This window comes from Oryctolagus cuniculus, chromosome 16 (genome assembly GCF_964237555.1).
Source record: "Oryctolagus cuniculus chromosome 16, mOryCun1.1, whole genome shotgun sequence".
Classification (NCBI taxonomy): domain Eukaryota; kingdom Metazoa; phylum Chordata; class Mammalia; order Lagomorpha; family Leporidae; genus Oryctolagus; species Oryctolagus cuniculus.
This window is the reverse complement of record NC_091447.1, coordinates 8,224,357-8,239,913: the sequence shown is the minus strand read 5'-3', so window position 1 is coordinate 8,239,913 and position 15,557 is coordinate 8,224,357. Positions and strand designations below refer to the sequence as shown.

General features: G+C 47.4%; 1 protein-coding gene across 1 annotated transcript in view; it reads left to right on the top strand.

Moving 5' to 3' along the window:
- ANKMY2 (ankyrin repeat and MYND domain containing 2) overlaps window positions 1–15,557 on the top strand; it is a 43,805-nt gene that overhangs the window by 16,781 nt on the left and 11,467 nt on the right. Inside the window, exons 4-6 of the mRNA XM_051832561.2 lie at window positions 2,060–2,198; window positions 3,101–3,199; window positions 10,705–10,865. Coding sequence (XP_051688521.2) covers window positions 2,060–2,198; window positions 3,101–3,199; window positions 10,705–10,865 — 399 coding nt within the window. The remainder of the gene's footprint in view (window positions 1–2,059; window positions 2,199–3,100; window positions 3,200–10,704; window positions 10,866–15,557) is intronic.

The following is a 15,557-nucleotide window of genomic DNA, read 5'->3' as shown; positions in this document are numbered from 1 at the left end:
AGCCAGGAGCTTCTTTCAGGTCTCCCACGTGGGTGCAGGGGGCCAAGCACTTGGGCCATCTTCTACTGCTTTCCCAGGCCATAGCAGAGAGCTGCATCAGAAGAGGAGCAGCTGGGACTAGAACCGGCACCCATATGGAATGCCAGCATTTCAGGCCGGGGCTTTAACCCTCTGCACCACAGCGCCAGCCCCCAATTTTTTCTCTTTACTTTGAAGAAGCTTTGATTGTTCCCACTGAGTTGCCTCTTCTGCAGCCACCTGAAAAGTCCAGACTTCCTTGATTGTCACGCCAGTAACCTGGTGAGAAGGACGAGACACTCTGTGATGGGGTCGGTGAGGGGCAAGGAGCTGAGCACTGCCCATGCCCAAGCCGTGTGCACCATCCAATTCCCTTCTACACCAATTCAACAGGGCCAAAGACTCGGTACACCCCTCCTCATCCTGCAGCCAAGCCTCGCTTTCCATCACACACCGATGCCGTGGTACCTTCCTGAACATCACCACAGGCCTTGCAGCTCCAACCCACACCCTGCCCCAGCACCCTTGTCCTATAAAAAGGACCACCCCAGCCTGGGTGGGAGCAATCCTCTCTCTCTCTCTCTCCCTCTCTCCCCCTCTCCCTCTCTCCCACTCTCCCTCTCTCCCTCTCTCCCCCTCTCCCCCCACCCTCTCTCTCTGTTGCCCACATGCATGTCTGAATGTGCACTATCCCTTGTGTTTTAGTAAATCCTGCCTTTCTGCCCAAGAAACAAACAAAAACCAATATGATGGCTTAGGTTCAGGATAATAGCATGGAATCCTCGAGAGCAAGTCAAATCATGTGAGTTGCCAGGATTTCCATCCAAAGCCATATCGACCTTCAGCATTTACTGAATTACTGAGAAAATTCACTTAGAGGAAACAACTCATCACTTTAGTGACCAAAGTGGTGTTAGCTACCCAGTCTGTAGAGGCTGGGCATCCCATTGGAAATGCATCAAACACATGGACACCACGTAATGAAGCTTAATGGGAATACTACCAGATGTCTTCCATCCTTGTGTGTGATTTTTGGGGATCCCTGTTTTGGAAATGATCCCACTATAATACGCAATGGATGCACCTTCTCTTTCTCATGGGCAGTAGCTCATGGAACGGTTTTCAATTCGGTTGGTACTCATGAATTCATTCCGTTGCTATAGCTTTAGAATAGTCCATGGCAATGATGGGCTGCGCTTTGACTCAGCTTTCCCCCCGCAACAGCGTCCTGTTTGTTTTGAGCATTTTCTTCATTTTGTGTGTGTGTCTGTATGTTCCTGTGTTTCTGTAGGAGTTAGGTATGTTTGGTAGAGATGAAAACCCTGGGAAACCCAGGTTCTGGTCTGCACTCCAACCATTTACTGGTTATGGGAGGTTGAGTAAGTCCTGTGTGCATGTGTTTACTGATCTGTTAGAAACAACAACAACAACAACAAAAACACCTCAGCTAAGAAAACAGCCTTGGGGCCGGTGCTGTGGTGCAATAGTTAATCCTCTGCAGTCCTGGCATCCCATATGGGCGCTGGTTCTGGTCCTGGCTGCTCCTCTTCTGATCCAGCTCTCTGCTATGGCCTGGGAAAGCAGTAGAAGATGGCCCAAGTGCTTGGCCCCCTGCACCCACATGGGAGACCCAGAAGAAGCTCCTGGCTCCTGGCTTTGGATCAGCACAGATCCGGCTGTTGCTGCCATTTGGAGAGTGAACCAACGGAAGGAAGACCTCTCTCTCTGTCTCTCCCTCCCACTGTCTGTAACTCTACCGCTCAAATAAATAAATAATAATAATAAAAAGAAGAAAGAAAACAACCTCATTTCCTCAAGAGATTATGGAAGATCCACATAGAGAATGAAACATAAATACAAATTAAAGTTCTCAGCTGTATAATGATGTAACTGTAATGAAGTAATCGTATTTTTATTATCTACTTCTCTATGTGGATCTTCCATAATCTCTCATAACTACATTAATGTAGTTATAGGAACTGTTGATAGGTAAAGAAAAGGCCACTAAGTAAACTCGATGCGTTTTTCCTTTCCCCTGAAGAATGGAATGAGTCCTCTGATGCACGCAGCGTATAAGGGAAAACTTGACATGTGCGAGTTGCTACTGCGCCACGGAGCCGACGTAAATTGTCATCAGCACGAACATGGCTACACGGCCCTCATGTTTGCCGCGCTCTCGGGTGAGGTCTCAGCATTTACTCTGTTCACTAATGTGCGCTATCTGTACACATTTTTGTAAATATGTATGGATAAGTTGATTGCTGTTTTGGTTCTGTTAACTTTAAGGTCAACTTGTGGGGAAAGGAATGGTAGCAGTTAGTTTCTGAAAAAGCTACAGTGTATGATGTGAGTTATTTGGTGATCTGTGTCTTGTTGAAATCAAATGATGATTTCTGTCAGTGTATTTTGAAGCAATAGGAGAGCTGCTTTGCTCTCTTGATCAAATAGCTGCAGTGATAGAGCTGGGATTACTGGAATTCCTTACTGGAATTTATGTATTAAATGCTGATCCAGCTAAAACCTTAGTCTGCTTCATGCTGCTTATTATTTGCTGAATAAGAATGGTTGAGAAATATTATCTATAATTGAGTGGAGTTATCTGTAACATTGAGGCGATCTAAGAAAATACATATGGGTAGGCAGGAAAGGCTGCAGGGTGGATTCCCAGCCATTGCCTGGTGTTCCGCAGCCAGCAGGTGGGAGGGGTGGCTTAGACGTCTTCAAGGGGGATTTCAGTCCATTTTATCTTTTCTCTCTGTATTTTTCCCCCCATGTTTGTTTTAATGTTACACAAAGCATTTATCACTGGGAAAATGTAATTCATCTTGTTTAAAAAATGATTCTCAATTCCATGCCATTTTCGTATTGCCTGCTTCATTTCTCGGAAAATGTTAATTTCTAAGTAGGTTCCATGGCATTTTAGTCCATACTGATACGATTCCTAATTTGGAAAAAAGGGAAACTGTCCATGCAATGGAATACTGTGGAGACCATTAGCAGGAAGAGGGTACAGCTGATTCAGAAGCAGGAGTTTAAAGGGTGCATTCCTGAGTGCTAACAGGTGCATTGCGTTTAACTCTAGGTAACAAAGACATCACATGGGCCATGCTGGAAGCTGGGGCAGAGACGGATGTGGTCAACTCCGTAGGCAGAACAGCAGCTCAGATGGCAGCCTTTGTGGGTGAGTGTCTGCTGTGGCTTTACATGAGATTTTCCTTACGGAAAAAAATAGCATTTTGCTTCTCAACATGCAAACACTGTCCTACTGACTTTGAAAACAAAGCAAAAGTGGTTAAGGTCCACTTTGTCTAAATGAATGAAATACTTACTGAGACTTTGGGGAAACTGAACAACTGTTTTGAATTTCTACTTTGTGACCGAAGGTGGTGGATGGGCCCTTGTGAATTGCAGTCAGATGCTTTGAACGACTGTATGTCATTTCTCTAATGGAGGTGGTTTAACCTGATGTTCAAGAACATGAATTGTGGATTCAGTGATTCTGAGCTGAAATTCTGCCTGGACCACTTAATAGCAAAGTACTGGGTGATTCTGACTTTGACAAGGGGTTATGGGTCATTGTAAGGATTAGGAGAGTTGAAAGACTGAAAGAACTTTACATGGTGTAGTTATTACTATTTATAATTACAACAGTCCTTCAATTCTTTCTTTTAAAGGACTGTTTGCTTCTTCATTAGCATTTTCCTTCTTTCTTCTTTTTTTTTTTTTGTTAAAGGTTTATTTACTTACTTGAAAGTGCAGAGGCAGAGAGAGAGAGAGAGAGAGAGAGAGGTCTTCCATCTGATGGTTCACTCCCCAGATGGCCGCAACAGCTGGAACTGGGCCGATTTGAAGCCAGGAGCCAGGAACTTCTTCCGGGTCTTCCCATTTGGGTGCAGGGACCCAAGGACTTGGGCCATCTTCTACTGCTTTCCCCGGCCATAGCAGAGAGCTGGATCAGAAGTGGAGCAGCTGGGACTAGAACTGGCTCCCGTATGGGATGCTGGCACTGCAGGCAGCGGCCTTACCCACTCCGCCACAGCGCCAGCCTGCTTTGTTACCATTTTCTTCAACCACAAACATTTCATTTGTGTGCCCAGTAATCCTTGCCATGCTAATCCTGGTTAGAGCAGACTGGGAATAAATGGTTGATATTTTGGCCTCACTCACTTGGTAAGAGGGTCCATTGATAGGAAAGCAAAGATAGAAGCATGATTTATTGAGAGTAAAGTAAATGGCCCCATGGGGCTAATTCTTCATTAAACAAACAATGTTCACAGCCTCTGCACCAAGCTTCATTCTAGGTGCCTTGGTTGCAGTGGCAAACAAGATGGAGGATGTCCATGCTTTTGTGGCAGTTAGAAACTAAGAGCGGTGACAAGCAGTGTGACAATATTCTCCAGGGGGGAACCAAAGAGGGCCGTGGAACTCTTCCATAGAAAAGGGGAGCCCCCTATCCTATTCCAAGGGGGTTTTGAGAAAATTGACATTTAAGCCATTGACATTTGAGAAAATTGACATTTAAGAAACAGGAGGAATTAGGTACGTGGATGGTAATGGTATAGCATGTTAAATTGTATTTTAGTAAGTTTTTGAAACTACTAATAGGTGGGACCAGCACTGTGATGTAGAGGGGAAAGCCACCGCCTGCAGTGCCAGCATCCCATATAGGCTCCGGTTCAAGTCCCGGCTGCTCCACTTCCAGTCCAGCTCTCTGCTGTGGTCTGGGAAAGCAGTAAAAGATGGCCCAAGTCCTTGGGCCCCTGCACCCGCATGGGAAACCTGGAAGAAGCTCCTGGCTCCTGGCTTCAGATTGGCACAGTTCTGGCCATTGCGGCCAGTTGGGGAGTGAACCAGCAGATGGAAGACCTTTCTCTCTCTCTCTCTGCCTTTCCTTCTCTCTCTGTGTAAATCTGACTTTCAAGTAAAATAAATAGAACTTTAAAAAAAAAAAAGAAACTACTAACAGGTGCCATTGATTAAGCTAGACATTCAGTCACAGTATGACAGCTTTGTTTGAATATTCTTAATTTCAGGATGATATGAGAAAAGTGCAAGCTGCAGATATTTTATCCACTGGAGTCAGGCTCCCCAGCTCACCTCCAAGCTAATGATGAGGGTATCAGTACAGCGGGGAAGGAACACTGGACTAGAAATCTGGAGCCTTGGGTCTTGGTTCATGCCCACCATGGATTAGTCACAGGATTGGGGGCAGACCTTAGTTTTCTGGTATCTGTGCAACAAAGCAAATGTTTGCAACATTTGTCCACGAGGTAATGTGGCAGGAGCCAGCGATAGAATCACTATGTCGAGATCACACGACGGAGAGGGCAGGAGCCTGTTCTTCCAGGCCTTACTGCAATGCTCTGTTCTTTGTCTAAACGCTGCAGGCGCAACAAAAATGTAAGGTAGAGGTTGCCGCCTGTTCCATCCTAAAATAAGAGTAGTGTTTGTGTTTGATGTCTCATCGGTGAATGTCCCCACTGAGTTCACAGACAGAAAATTACACTGCACATTTTCAGTTGCCTTTATGTTTGCTATATAATTAGCCTTCTAAAAAAAGGTTATTCATTTATTTTCAAGGCAGAGTTAGAGCAAGAGGGAGAGAGAGAGAGAGACAGAGAGAGAAAAAGAGAGAATCTTCCATACACTGCTTCACTCCCTAGATGGCCTCAATGGCCAAGGCTGGGCCAGCAGAAGTCAGGAGCATGAAACTCCATCTAGGTCTCCTGTGTGGGTGGAGGGGCCCAAGCACTTCGACCATCTTCTGCTACTTTCCAAGGTACATTAACAGGGAGCTGGATCCACAGTGGAGTGGCTGGAGCTAGAGCCAGTGCCCATGTGGGTTGCAGGCGTCTTAGGCAGTAGGTTAACCTGCTGTACTACGATGCTGGCCCCTTTAAAAACAGTTCGTTTCTCCCCTTTTGTTGCTTCAAGTGTACACCCACATAACAAAATTCTTGTTGTCTTTTGAAAACTGGGACCAATCATACAGTAAAGATTGCTTGTGACTTGTCATCTTGGCTCTCCGGTACTGAGAAGGGCAGCCTCTCCCAGCTCAGGTAGAAATGAATTCAGTTACAGCAACAGCTGCGTAGTATGGCATAGTACAGATGTCCCCCAGTGTGTGTTTGGCTCTGCTGTCCCGGCAGATTTTCAACCACTTCACTCCAAATAAGGCAATAATCATCCTTGATCTTCACGCCTTGTACACGTTAGCACTTGAACATCTGTGAGATGTATTCCCGGAGGTAAAGTTGCCGAGACAAAAGGTGTATAGCTTTAATTTTAATGTGAATCTCGATTGCCTTCAAAAGGACCTAGCAATTGACAGTAGCATCCTTATCAGAACTGGGATGTCATCATTCTTCTATTTTTGCTGGTGTGATAGTTAGAAACGTGACCTATTGTGACTTTACTTTCCCCTCGCTAGCAGTGGAAGCAAACTCCTTGTGCTCCTCCTTTGTTTATTGCCTGCTCCTGTTTTTTTATTCACCTTCCGTCTTGATTGTCCTTTTCTGTTTTGGGGAGACTAAGGTGTATTTGTAGACGCTAACCCTTTATCCACCAAATATGGTTCAAGTATCTTTCGCCAGTCTTGTTTGCCCCTTTGGACTTTATGGAGGACTTTTGCTGTAAAAAATTTGTTTTTCAGGATCTTATTTGTTCTTTTATAGCTTCTGTAATTCTTGTCTTACTAAAAGAGGTGTTCTTGACCAGGGGGCTATACAAGCTTTTCCTAGATGTCCTTCATTTTGTTTTTATGATTTCTGTGTGTGTGTATGCATGCATGTGTGTGCTTCCAGAATTTATTATTTTGGAATTCATTTTACCCTTAGTACATAGCTAATTGTGATAGCATCATTTATTAAACCCACATTTTCCTGTTGAAATATCACATTCCTGGTACGTTAAATTCTTTCAAACTAAATGGTTATACAGTTATCTGCAAAGAATTAATATGTGTATGGCGTTGTGGCTTTCCCATCCATACCATGCTTTTTTTTTTTTTTTTTTTTTTTTTGACAGGCAGAGTGGACAGTGAGAGAGAGAGACAGAGAGAAAGGTCTTCCTTTTGCCGTTGGTTCACCCTCCAATGGCCGCCGCGGCCGGCGCGCTGCGGCCGGCGCACCGCACTGATCCGATGGCAGGAGCCAGGAGCCAGGTGCTTTTCCTGGTCTCCCATGGGGTGCAGGGCCCAAGCACCTGGGCCATCCTCCACTGCCTTCCCAGGCCACAGCAGAGAGCTGGCCTGGAAGAAGGGCAACCAGGACAGAATCCGGCGCCCCAACCGGGACTAGAACCTGGTGTGCCGGCGCCGCTAGGCGGAGGATTAGCCTATTGAGCCACGGCGCCGGCCCCATACCATGCTTTTTTAAAAATTATTTTTGATCTTTCAGTATTATTTCATGGGTTCCTTCATATAAGTCTTTACTTTAAAAAACTTATTTCTGTGTTGTTCATAGTTATTGCCACTATTGTTAAAACATTTTCACCACCACCTCTAGCTGCTTATGGGTTATAAAGAGAAAAGCTATTGATTTGTGATTTTTTATGTCATTTTATTAGCATCTCTGAGACTTTTTCCAACTATTCAATTTCATTTTACTTTCTATTTGAACTAGCTAAAGACTCCAAGTAAGAAGAAATAATAGTAGTGATAACAGGCATATCTTTTTTTGTCACAGTGAAATTTTTTTAAAAGTTTATTTGAAAGTCAGAGTTACACAGAGAGAGAAGGAGAGGCAGAGAGAGAGACAGAGAGACAGAGAGAGAAGTTTTCCATCCGCTGGTTTACTCCCCAATTGGCTGCAAAGCCTGGAGCTGTGCCAATCCGAAGCCAGGAGCCAGGAGCTTCTTCCAGGTCTTCCCACGCAGGTGCAAGGGCCCAAGGAATTGGGCCATCTTCTACTGCCTTCCCAGGCCATAGCAGAGAGCTGGATCGGAAGTGGAGCAGCCGGGACTCAAACTGGCACCCATAAGGGATGCCAGCACTGCAGGTGGCAGCTTTACCCACTACACCACAGTGCCAGCCCCTCCTGTGAAATTGTTTTCACTTTTTAGTGTGACATTGCTGTTGGTTCTGTTACTGCCACTCTTTGTCTTGCTGATTTCCTAGTTCTGCTCTTTGCAGTTTTATAGCCATTCCTGATCCCTGTTTTGGTTTCTGCATTTGTCGATAGCCGAGGTGGGCTTTGTTTCATAACCCACAGTGGTTGTCTTTTCCCAGGGAGCTAGCTCCTGCATGTTTACTGTGATCACTCATACGCTTGCGTTCCTCCTCCATTTTACTCGGTGCTGAGTTGTGCTTGTGTGGGTGCACACACGAGTGTGTCTTTCCTCAATGTGACTGACATAGTTTCAACTATACCTCACCCCTCTCCAGCCCCAAGGCATTGTTTGCCCATTTTGCAACCCCCATCCGTTCCCCAAATGGCTGCAACAGCCCATGCTGCGCCAGGCTGAAGCCAAGAGCCTAGATCTCCATCCTGGTCTCCCATGTGGGTGGCAAGGCCCTAAACACCTGGGCCTTCTTCTGTTGCCTTCCCAGGTGCGTAAGCAAGGAGGTAGATCGGAAGTGGAGCAGCAAGGACTTGAACCGGTATTCATGCAAGATGAACTTCACCCACGGCACCGTAGTGCTGGCCCCTCTGTTATTTTTCATCACCGGATTTCCTGGACTTGACCTTTGCTTCTTATCTTTCCATGATTTCTGTGTCTGGATTTTTTCTGCGTTTTTGAGATATGTGGTCCATTTGATTTTTACATTAACTCATTTGGTTCTCAGTGGTAAGCCAGGTTGCCTCTTTCAGTCTATTAGTTTGTTTTAAAGATTTATTTATTTATTTATTTGAAAGTCAGTTACACAGAGAGAAAAGGAGAGGCAGAGAGAGAGGTCTTCCATGAGCTGGTTCACTCCCCAGATGGCCACAACGGCTGGAGCTGCACTGATCAGGAGCCAGGAGCCAGGGGCTGCTTCTGGGTCTTTCCACATGGGTGCAGGGGCCCAATTGGGCCATTCTCCGCTGCTTTCCCAGGCCATAGCAAAGAGCTGGATTGGAAGTGGAGCAGCTAGGACTCGAACCAACACCCACATGGGATGCTGGCACTGCAGGTGGCAACTTTACCCACCACGCCACAGTGCCTGCCCCCTATTAATTTTTAACACCTGGGATTGTGGTTCTTGAAAATCTGGTCATATGCTGTGATGGAACCTGTGTATCTGAAGTGCAGGTGTTTGCTGGCTGTGGCCACAGGGGCGAGTGTTTGGCTTCTAAACTCACTGGGGCCGCTGTAGCTAGAGCCCTGGAGCTGCTGCCACACTTAAGCAGCCAGGTGGAGCCAACAGGTCCCTGGAGCTGTGGTCCTGTGTCTGTGGGTCCAGGGTCTGTACACTAGCTGAGGTACAAGAAGGAATTGTCCCATGGTGGGGTTCTCCCAGGGATGCCCAGGGGCCAACGGCCTCCACTGCTCCCCTCCAGCACCAGGAGTGACTTGGCCCATAGTGCAGCCCGCCTCCACCCATCTCAAGTGCAGGTGCAGCCAAGCCGCCGTGAAATTGCCCTGCAGGGTCAAAAAGACGCTCCCAAGCACGTGGCCCATTGGGCAAGGGGCCACAAGGGCCGGCCGGGTACCTTCCCCAGCACTGGTCCCTTGACGGGTGCAGAGGAACGAGAAGTCTGTGCTGTGGAGGAGCTCCCTGAGCCTGCTTGCCCAGGGAGACTTCCTCTGGGCCTGCAGAGGTAGGGAGGGCGCTGGGGGAGGCAGTGGCAGCAGCTTCCAGGCTCCACCATGATGGAGGAGCCGACTTCCCAGAGCACACGTCCAGCACCAGAGATGGCTCAGAGACCCCTGGGAGGCAGCACATGGAGGCCAGGCTGCACCAGCGCAGAGCTTTTCTCAAACTCAGGGGAGCTGGAGAGAGCTCAGTAATAACACTTCCCAGACGGTACCTTTACATTTTGTGTGAGTGCCACTGGGTGTGGTTAAGCAAGAGTGACAGCCATTTGTGTAGGGGTGGAAAAAGACATGTTTGCTTCCAGCCAACTGTTGTGAAATACTCAAGGTCAGTTATAAGTAGGCTGTTATTTGTATATGTGAGATCTATATAATTCCTGTGTATTGTGGACTCTTTAAAGATCTTTTTAGACTTTTCAAAGAATGCTTATAAATGTTTTCTAAAATACCTTTTTAAAAAGATTTATTTATTTATTTGAAAGAGCTGAAGAAGGAGAATGAGAGACAGAGAGAGACAGAGAGAGATATCTGCCATCCACTGTTTACTGCCCAGATGGCTGCAAAAGCTGGGGCTGGGCCAAGCCAAAGCCAGGAGATTCTTCTGGGTCTCCTATGTAAGCGGCAGGGACCCAAGCACTTTGGGGTATCTTCTGCTTTCCCAGGCCATTGGCAGGGAGCTAGATCAGAAGTGGAGCAGCCAGGACTCGAACCAGCACCCTTTGGGATGCTGGTGTCACAAGCAGAGGATTTATTGGCTGTGCCACAACTCCAGCCCCTCTCTAAAATATATTACCTCTGCTCTTCTTCCTTTACTCTTCTTTCCTGAAAAATAGAAATATTAATGCATATTGACTTCATAAGAAGACAGAATTGACATCACAGAAATAAGACATCCAGAGACGGTCTCATTTTTATAATAAAATGAAACATTTTCTGTTTTTCCATTGAAAGGTCAACATGACTGTGTGACCATAATCAACAATTTCTTTCCACGAGAGAGACTGGATTATTACACCAAGCCCCAGGGACTGGATAAAGAGCCAAAGCTGCCCCCGAAGTTGGCAGGCCCGCTGCATAAGGTCATCACCACCACGAACCTTCACCCTGTCAAGGTAGTTCATGTTGCACGCTTGCTATTGACATGCTGCTTCGGAGTTTAAGCTGCTCTTCTCGTGTGGGATCCTAACTGTCTCGGGGATTTGCAGGTGTACAGCTTGCAATGGACTCTCTTGTTCAGTGGATTCATTGAAACCTGGAAGAGAGCGGGGGAAACAGGAGCTGGCGTGGTGGCACAGCAGGTTGAAGCCCCAGCCTGCAGTGCTGGCAATCCCATATGGACGCCAGTTCAAGTCCTTGATTGCTCCACTTCCAATCTAGGTCTCTGCTATGGGCCTGGGAAAGCAGTGGGAGATGGTCCAAGTCCTTGGGAGACCTGGAAAAAGCTCCTACCTCCTGGCTTCGTATCAGCACAGTTGCGGCCATCTGGGGAGTGAACCAGCAGATGGAAGACCTCTCTCTCTTTGGCTCTACCTCTCTCTGTAACTCTTTCAACTTAATAAAATTAATATTAAAAAAAAAAAAAAAACAGAGTGGGGGAAACAGATGGAGAAGGAGGGAAAGCTGAGCGAAGGGGAGAATTTGACTTCCAACTCATCTCATGGGGAGCTCGGTTGGGAGCAGAGCCAGCACAGAGGCACAGGGGTGTCCAGCTTGGAATCCATCAGCCTGTCCTTGGCTGGGGCTGTGCCCAGAGGGAAAAGACAGCCTTTTGGATAGCAGCAAGTGAAATGGCTGCTTTTACTCATTCATTCAGAGAGCTAGAAAGAACAAGACAGATAGAGGAAGAGAGCTCCCATCTGCTAGTTCATTACCCAGATGCCCAAAGCTGGGAGCCAGGAACCCAATGCCAGTCTCCGACATGGGTGGCAGGGACCCAGGTACCTGAGCAGAGTACATCAGCAGGAAGCTGGGATGGGGAACAGAGCCAGGACTGAAAACCAGGCCCTCTTGTATGGGACAGGGTATGACTGGTATCCCAACTGCCCCCGTAGCTGCCTTGAGTGAGGTCAGGTTTCTGGAGAGGAAGACCTCTCTGAGCCCTCAGCCTCCAGCACTCGGAGCAGCTGGGGCCCCGGGTGCAGGCCTGCAGAAGAGGGTCTAGACCCCTACCAGGAACACTGCCAATGAGTTACCTTCTAGGAAGTAGCCTCCGGCGGAGCCAGGATCACCTCTTCAATGCCCGTGGCTGCCTGGCATCTCCGACTAACACAGCTCCTCCAGGGGTTCCCAAAAGCTGCCCTGAACTGTCTTCACCGCTGTTGTCTTCAGATTTCTTACCATTTTGGTTTATAAAATCCAAATGAGCGTAATCTCTTCAATGAATCATCACAGGGAACTGCACAACCCCCTGTGCGCTGCAGGGCTGCTGCCCTTTCTTAGATTTCAGTGCCCATCACAGCCCCCCATGCCGAGGGTGGAGATCTGCTGGTGGTTCTCAGCGGTGAGGCCAGCAGGACAGCAGCTGGGTCAAAGGTTGACGTTTTCCCTGCATGGGTGTATAATGCAGGGAGGTCGGTGTCTTCCCTCATGGCTTTCTGTGCCTGCAGGGAGAGGTGGGTGACGCATCCTAAGACACAGAAGTGCAGCCTGCACGGCTTGGATTTTAGAAGACTCGAGGTTTTTGAGAATTTAATCTTTGCAACCATGCAGCTTCCTTGGGGTCAGCGAGTCTCTCCCTCCCTCCTTCCCTCCTTCCCAGTGTTGTAGGAATGGGTTTCCCAGTTTTCATTCCAAGTCCTTGACCCCAGTGTGAGATAAGGAGTTCAAAGCAGAGGCTCCCACCTCCAGCAGCCCCCTTTCTGGGGTGGGGGTGGGGCCCTAACTGAAGGTACAAACGGGTGGGGTTTGGGTGGGGCTTAGTGTGCGGGAGCTTTTCTGGGAGCTTCGGGGCGTCTTCACGTGGAGTTCAGCTCCAAGCGTCCATGGTGCCGCTCCATCCCAGCCTCCGAGAGGCAGTGCACGGGAAAGGGGGCGTGCTGAGTTTGCATGCCGGGGGGGGGGGGGGGGGGGTGGATCCCAAGCGCAGGGCTGCCGGACAGAAATTGTGGGAGCAGCCTGCAGCTCCTTTCCCCCCAACCCCCTGCCTGTTCCGCACGTCGCCGCACAGGATGGTGCTTGTGCAGGCGGCGGGCGGGGGTGCAGTTTCTTCAGGCTTACTCCCTGTCTTTTCCGTTTATGTTTCTGCCACTTCAGATCGCAGCAGGCTCGGTGGGATACTTTTTGATGCTTCTGTGGAACCCATTCTCTGAGGGTTAAAATGGTGTTAGGAATTGGTGGATGCTTCAATTATCTTTAAAGGCACATGCCTTGATTAAATTAGGTTGAGCGTGTGTGTTTGTGTAGGCAATGCATTGCAAAGGTATATATAACTTGAAATAGCCTATGGAAAATTTTGTAGAGCACTGACTTTTAGAAGGGAGACTCTTCCATGACTGTAGTGGCTTCCTTCATTCCGCCATGTTTTTTGTGGACGTATGTACTCTCTTTGCTTGAAACCCTTTCTGTTATCCATGCTTTGGATTTTGGATATAAAAACTGCCCCAGTTGCTATTGTGATGGCCCATGTCCACTGCTTTACCCCTTGTCATGCTCCCGTCGTTCTTTCTGTGGACTACTATTAAAGAGTCACGTGGAGCCACCATAGAAAATCTCTCTCTCTCTCTCTCTCTCTCTCTCACACTCTCACACTCTCACACACACACACACACACACACACACAGATTCGCCCCAGCTTGTAACCACCTTTGCGTTCCAACACATGCAGCACTTCTACATTTGTGTGCAGGTGGAGTGGCTGCTCTAGCAATGAGCCTGTGTTTGTTTCCATTAGGGACTTGGGGAATCGTGCTGATGCCCAGAACATATCCAGGAGAAGAACACAGTCACAGGAAACAGGGCAGCCCAGCCGAGCAGGATCTGCACGTGGAAGGGAGGCAGCATCCTATGCAGAGCAAGCCTCCTCCCGCCCCCCATGTTTGCTTATTTTCATGCCAAGGGTTGCTGACTTGGCAGTTTTTAACAATGAGATTTTAAAAATTAAAAGAATTCAAAGTGCCACTGCATAAACAAGTTCTGAGGTAGGCAGTCCTCTGAGAGGGAAGATTCATCCAGGCTTATACCAACAGGAACCTCTTCCCTCTTCTTCCGTAACTAGTAATAAGGATTTCCTTTATAACCTGTTACATCATGCTGCAGCAGTAACAGGAAGGAAACCCAGGCCGATGCTGCTCTCGTGTGCGTAGCTGTGTGAGTGCTGCCGTAAACTCTGGGCACCACTGTCGTCATCGTGTCTCTTTGTGTATTTTTGCTGCGTATTTTCAAATAAAGACCACGTCTTCAAATAAAATACCATCAACCTGAGTTCCATTTGAGATTTTTTTTAAATGCATCCTCAGTTTTAAGATCCTATTCTTTGATTATAAATGCCATATATAAAATTGATTGCAGTTATAATTAAAGGATTGTAGTTATAAGCAGATAGTTTTAATGAGTCGTTGTCACCACAGATTAATTTTTTGATACCTGTTTATGAGGGGAAGTAAGCAGTAGATTTACCAGTACGGATTCTGATTATACTTAGTCCATTAAGTCTAATGTTATTGAGTGTTACATTCTAAGTAAAATAGTAAGTCAAATCTAGTACTGTCAAAAATAAGTGAAATACAAGGCCAGTGTTGTGGCAGAGCAAGTTAAAGCCACCGCCTGTGGTGCTGGCATCCCATATGGGTGCCGTTTTGAAACCCGGCTGCTCCACTTCTGATCCAGCACCCTGCTAATGTGTCTGTGAAAGCAGCAGAAGATGGCCCACATACCTGGGCCCCTGTACCCACATGGAAGACCCAGGTGAAGCTCCTGGCTCCTGGCTCCTGGCTTTGGTCTGACCCCATTGCAGATCTGGGGAGTGAACCAGTGGATAAAAGATAGCTCTCTCTTTAACTTTCTCTGTCTGTGTCTCCCCCCGCCCCCAACTCTACCTTTAAAATAAATTTTAAAAATTAAAAAAAAAAAAAGTGAAATTTTCTCTTTTAATTCCTCGGGGACATTCAGTCTGTGTTAGATTTCCAAATAGGAGACATGGCATAGGTTTTACTTGATGATCTTTCTTTGTGTTTAAGGAAAAGGATCCGATTCATGGTATCTGCTACTTGTTATTCCCTGAGGTTTAGAATCCCCAGGATGAGTTTTTTTTTTAGATTTATTTATTTATTTGACAAATAGAGTTACAGACCGTGAGAGAGAGAGACAGAGAAAGGTCTTCCTTCTGTTGGTTCACTCCCCAAATGGCCACTACAGCCGGAGCTGCACCGATCCGAAGTCAGGAGCCAGGAGCTTCTTCCAGGTCTCCCACGTGGGTGCAGGGGCCCCAAGCACTTGCGCCATCTTCCATGCTTTCCCAGGCCACAGCAGAGAGCTGGACTGGAAGAGGCGCAACCAGGACTAGAACCGGCGCCCATATCGGATGCCGGCACCACAGGCGGAGGATTAACCAAGTGCACCACGGCGCTGGCCCCACAGGATGAGTTTTTAACTGCAGCAGTGACTCTGCCCTGTGCGTGCACCTGTGCCTGCGGTACACACATGTTTTTATTACTGCTGCAAACCACCGTGGGTTTGTAGGGCTGCCCTATGCAGCTCCACTTCAAGTGATCTACCCCATAAAGAAGCCAATGAAAAGTACTGCTCAGCGCACTCATTTGAGCCTAATCTCAAGGGGCTTGGTGTGTAAGATTCAGTAGCTCTGAGGC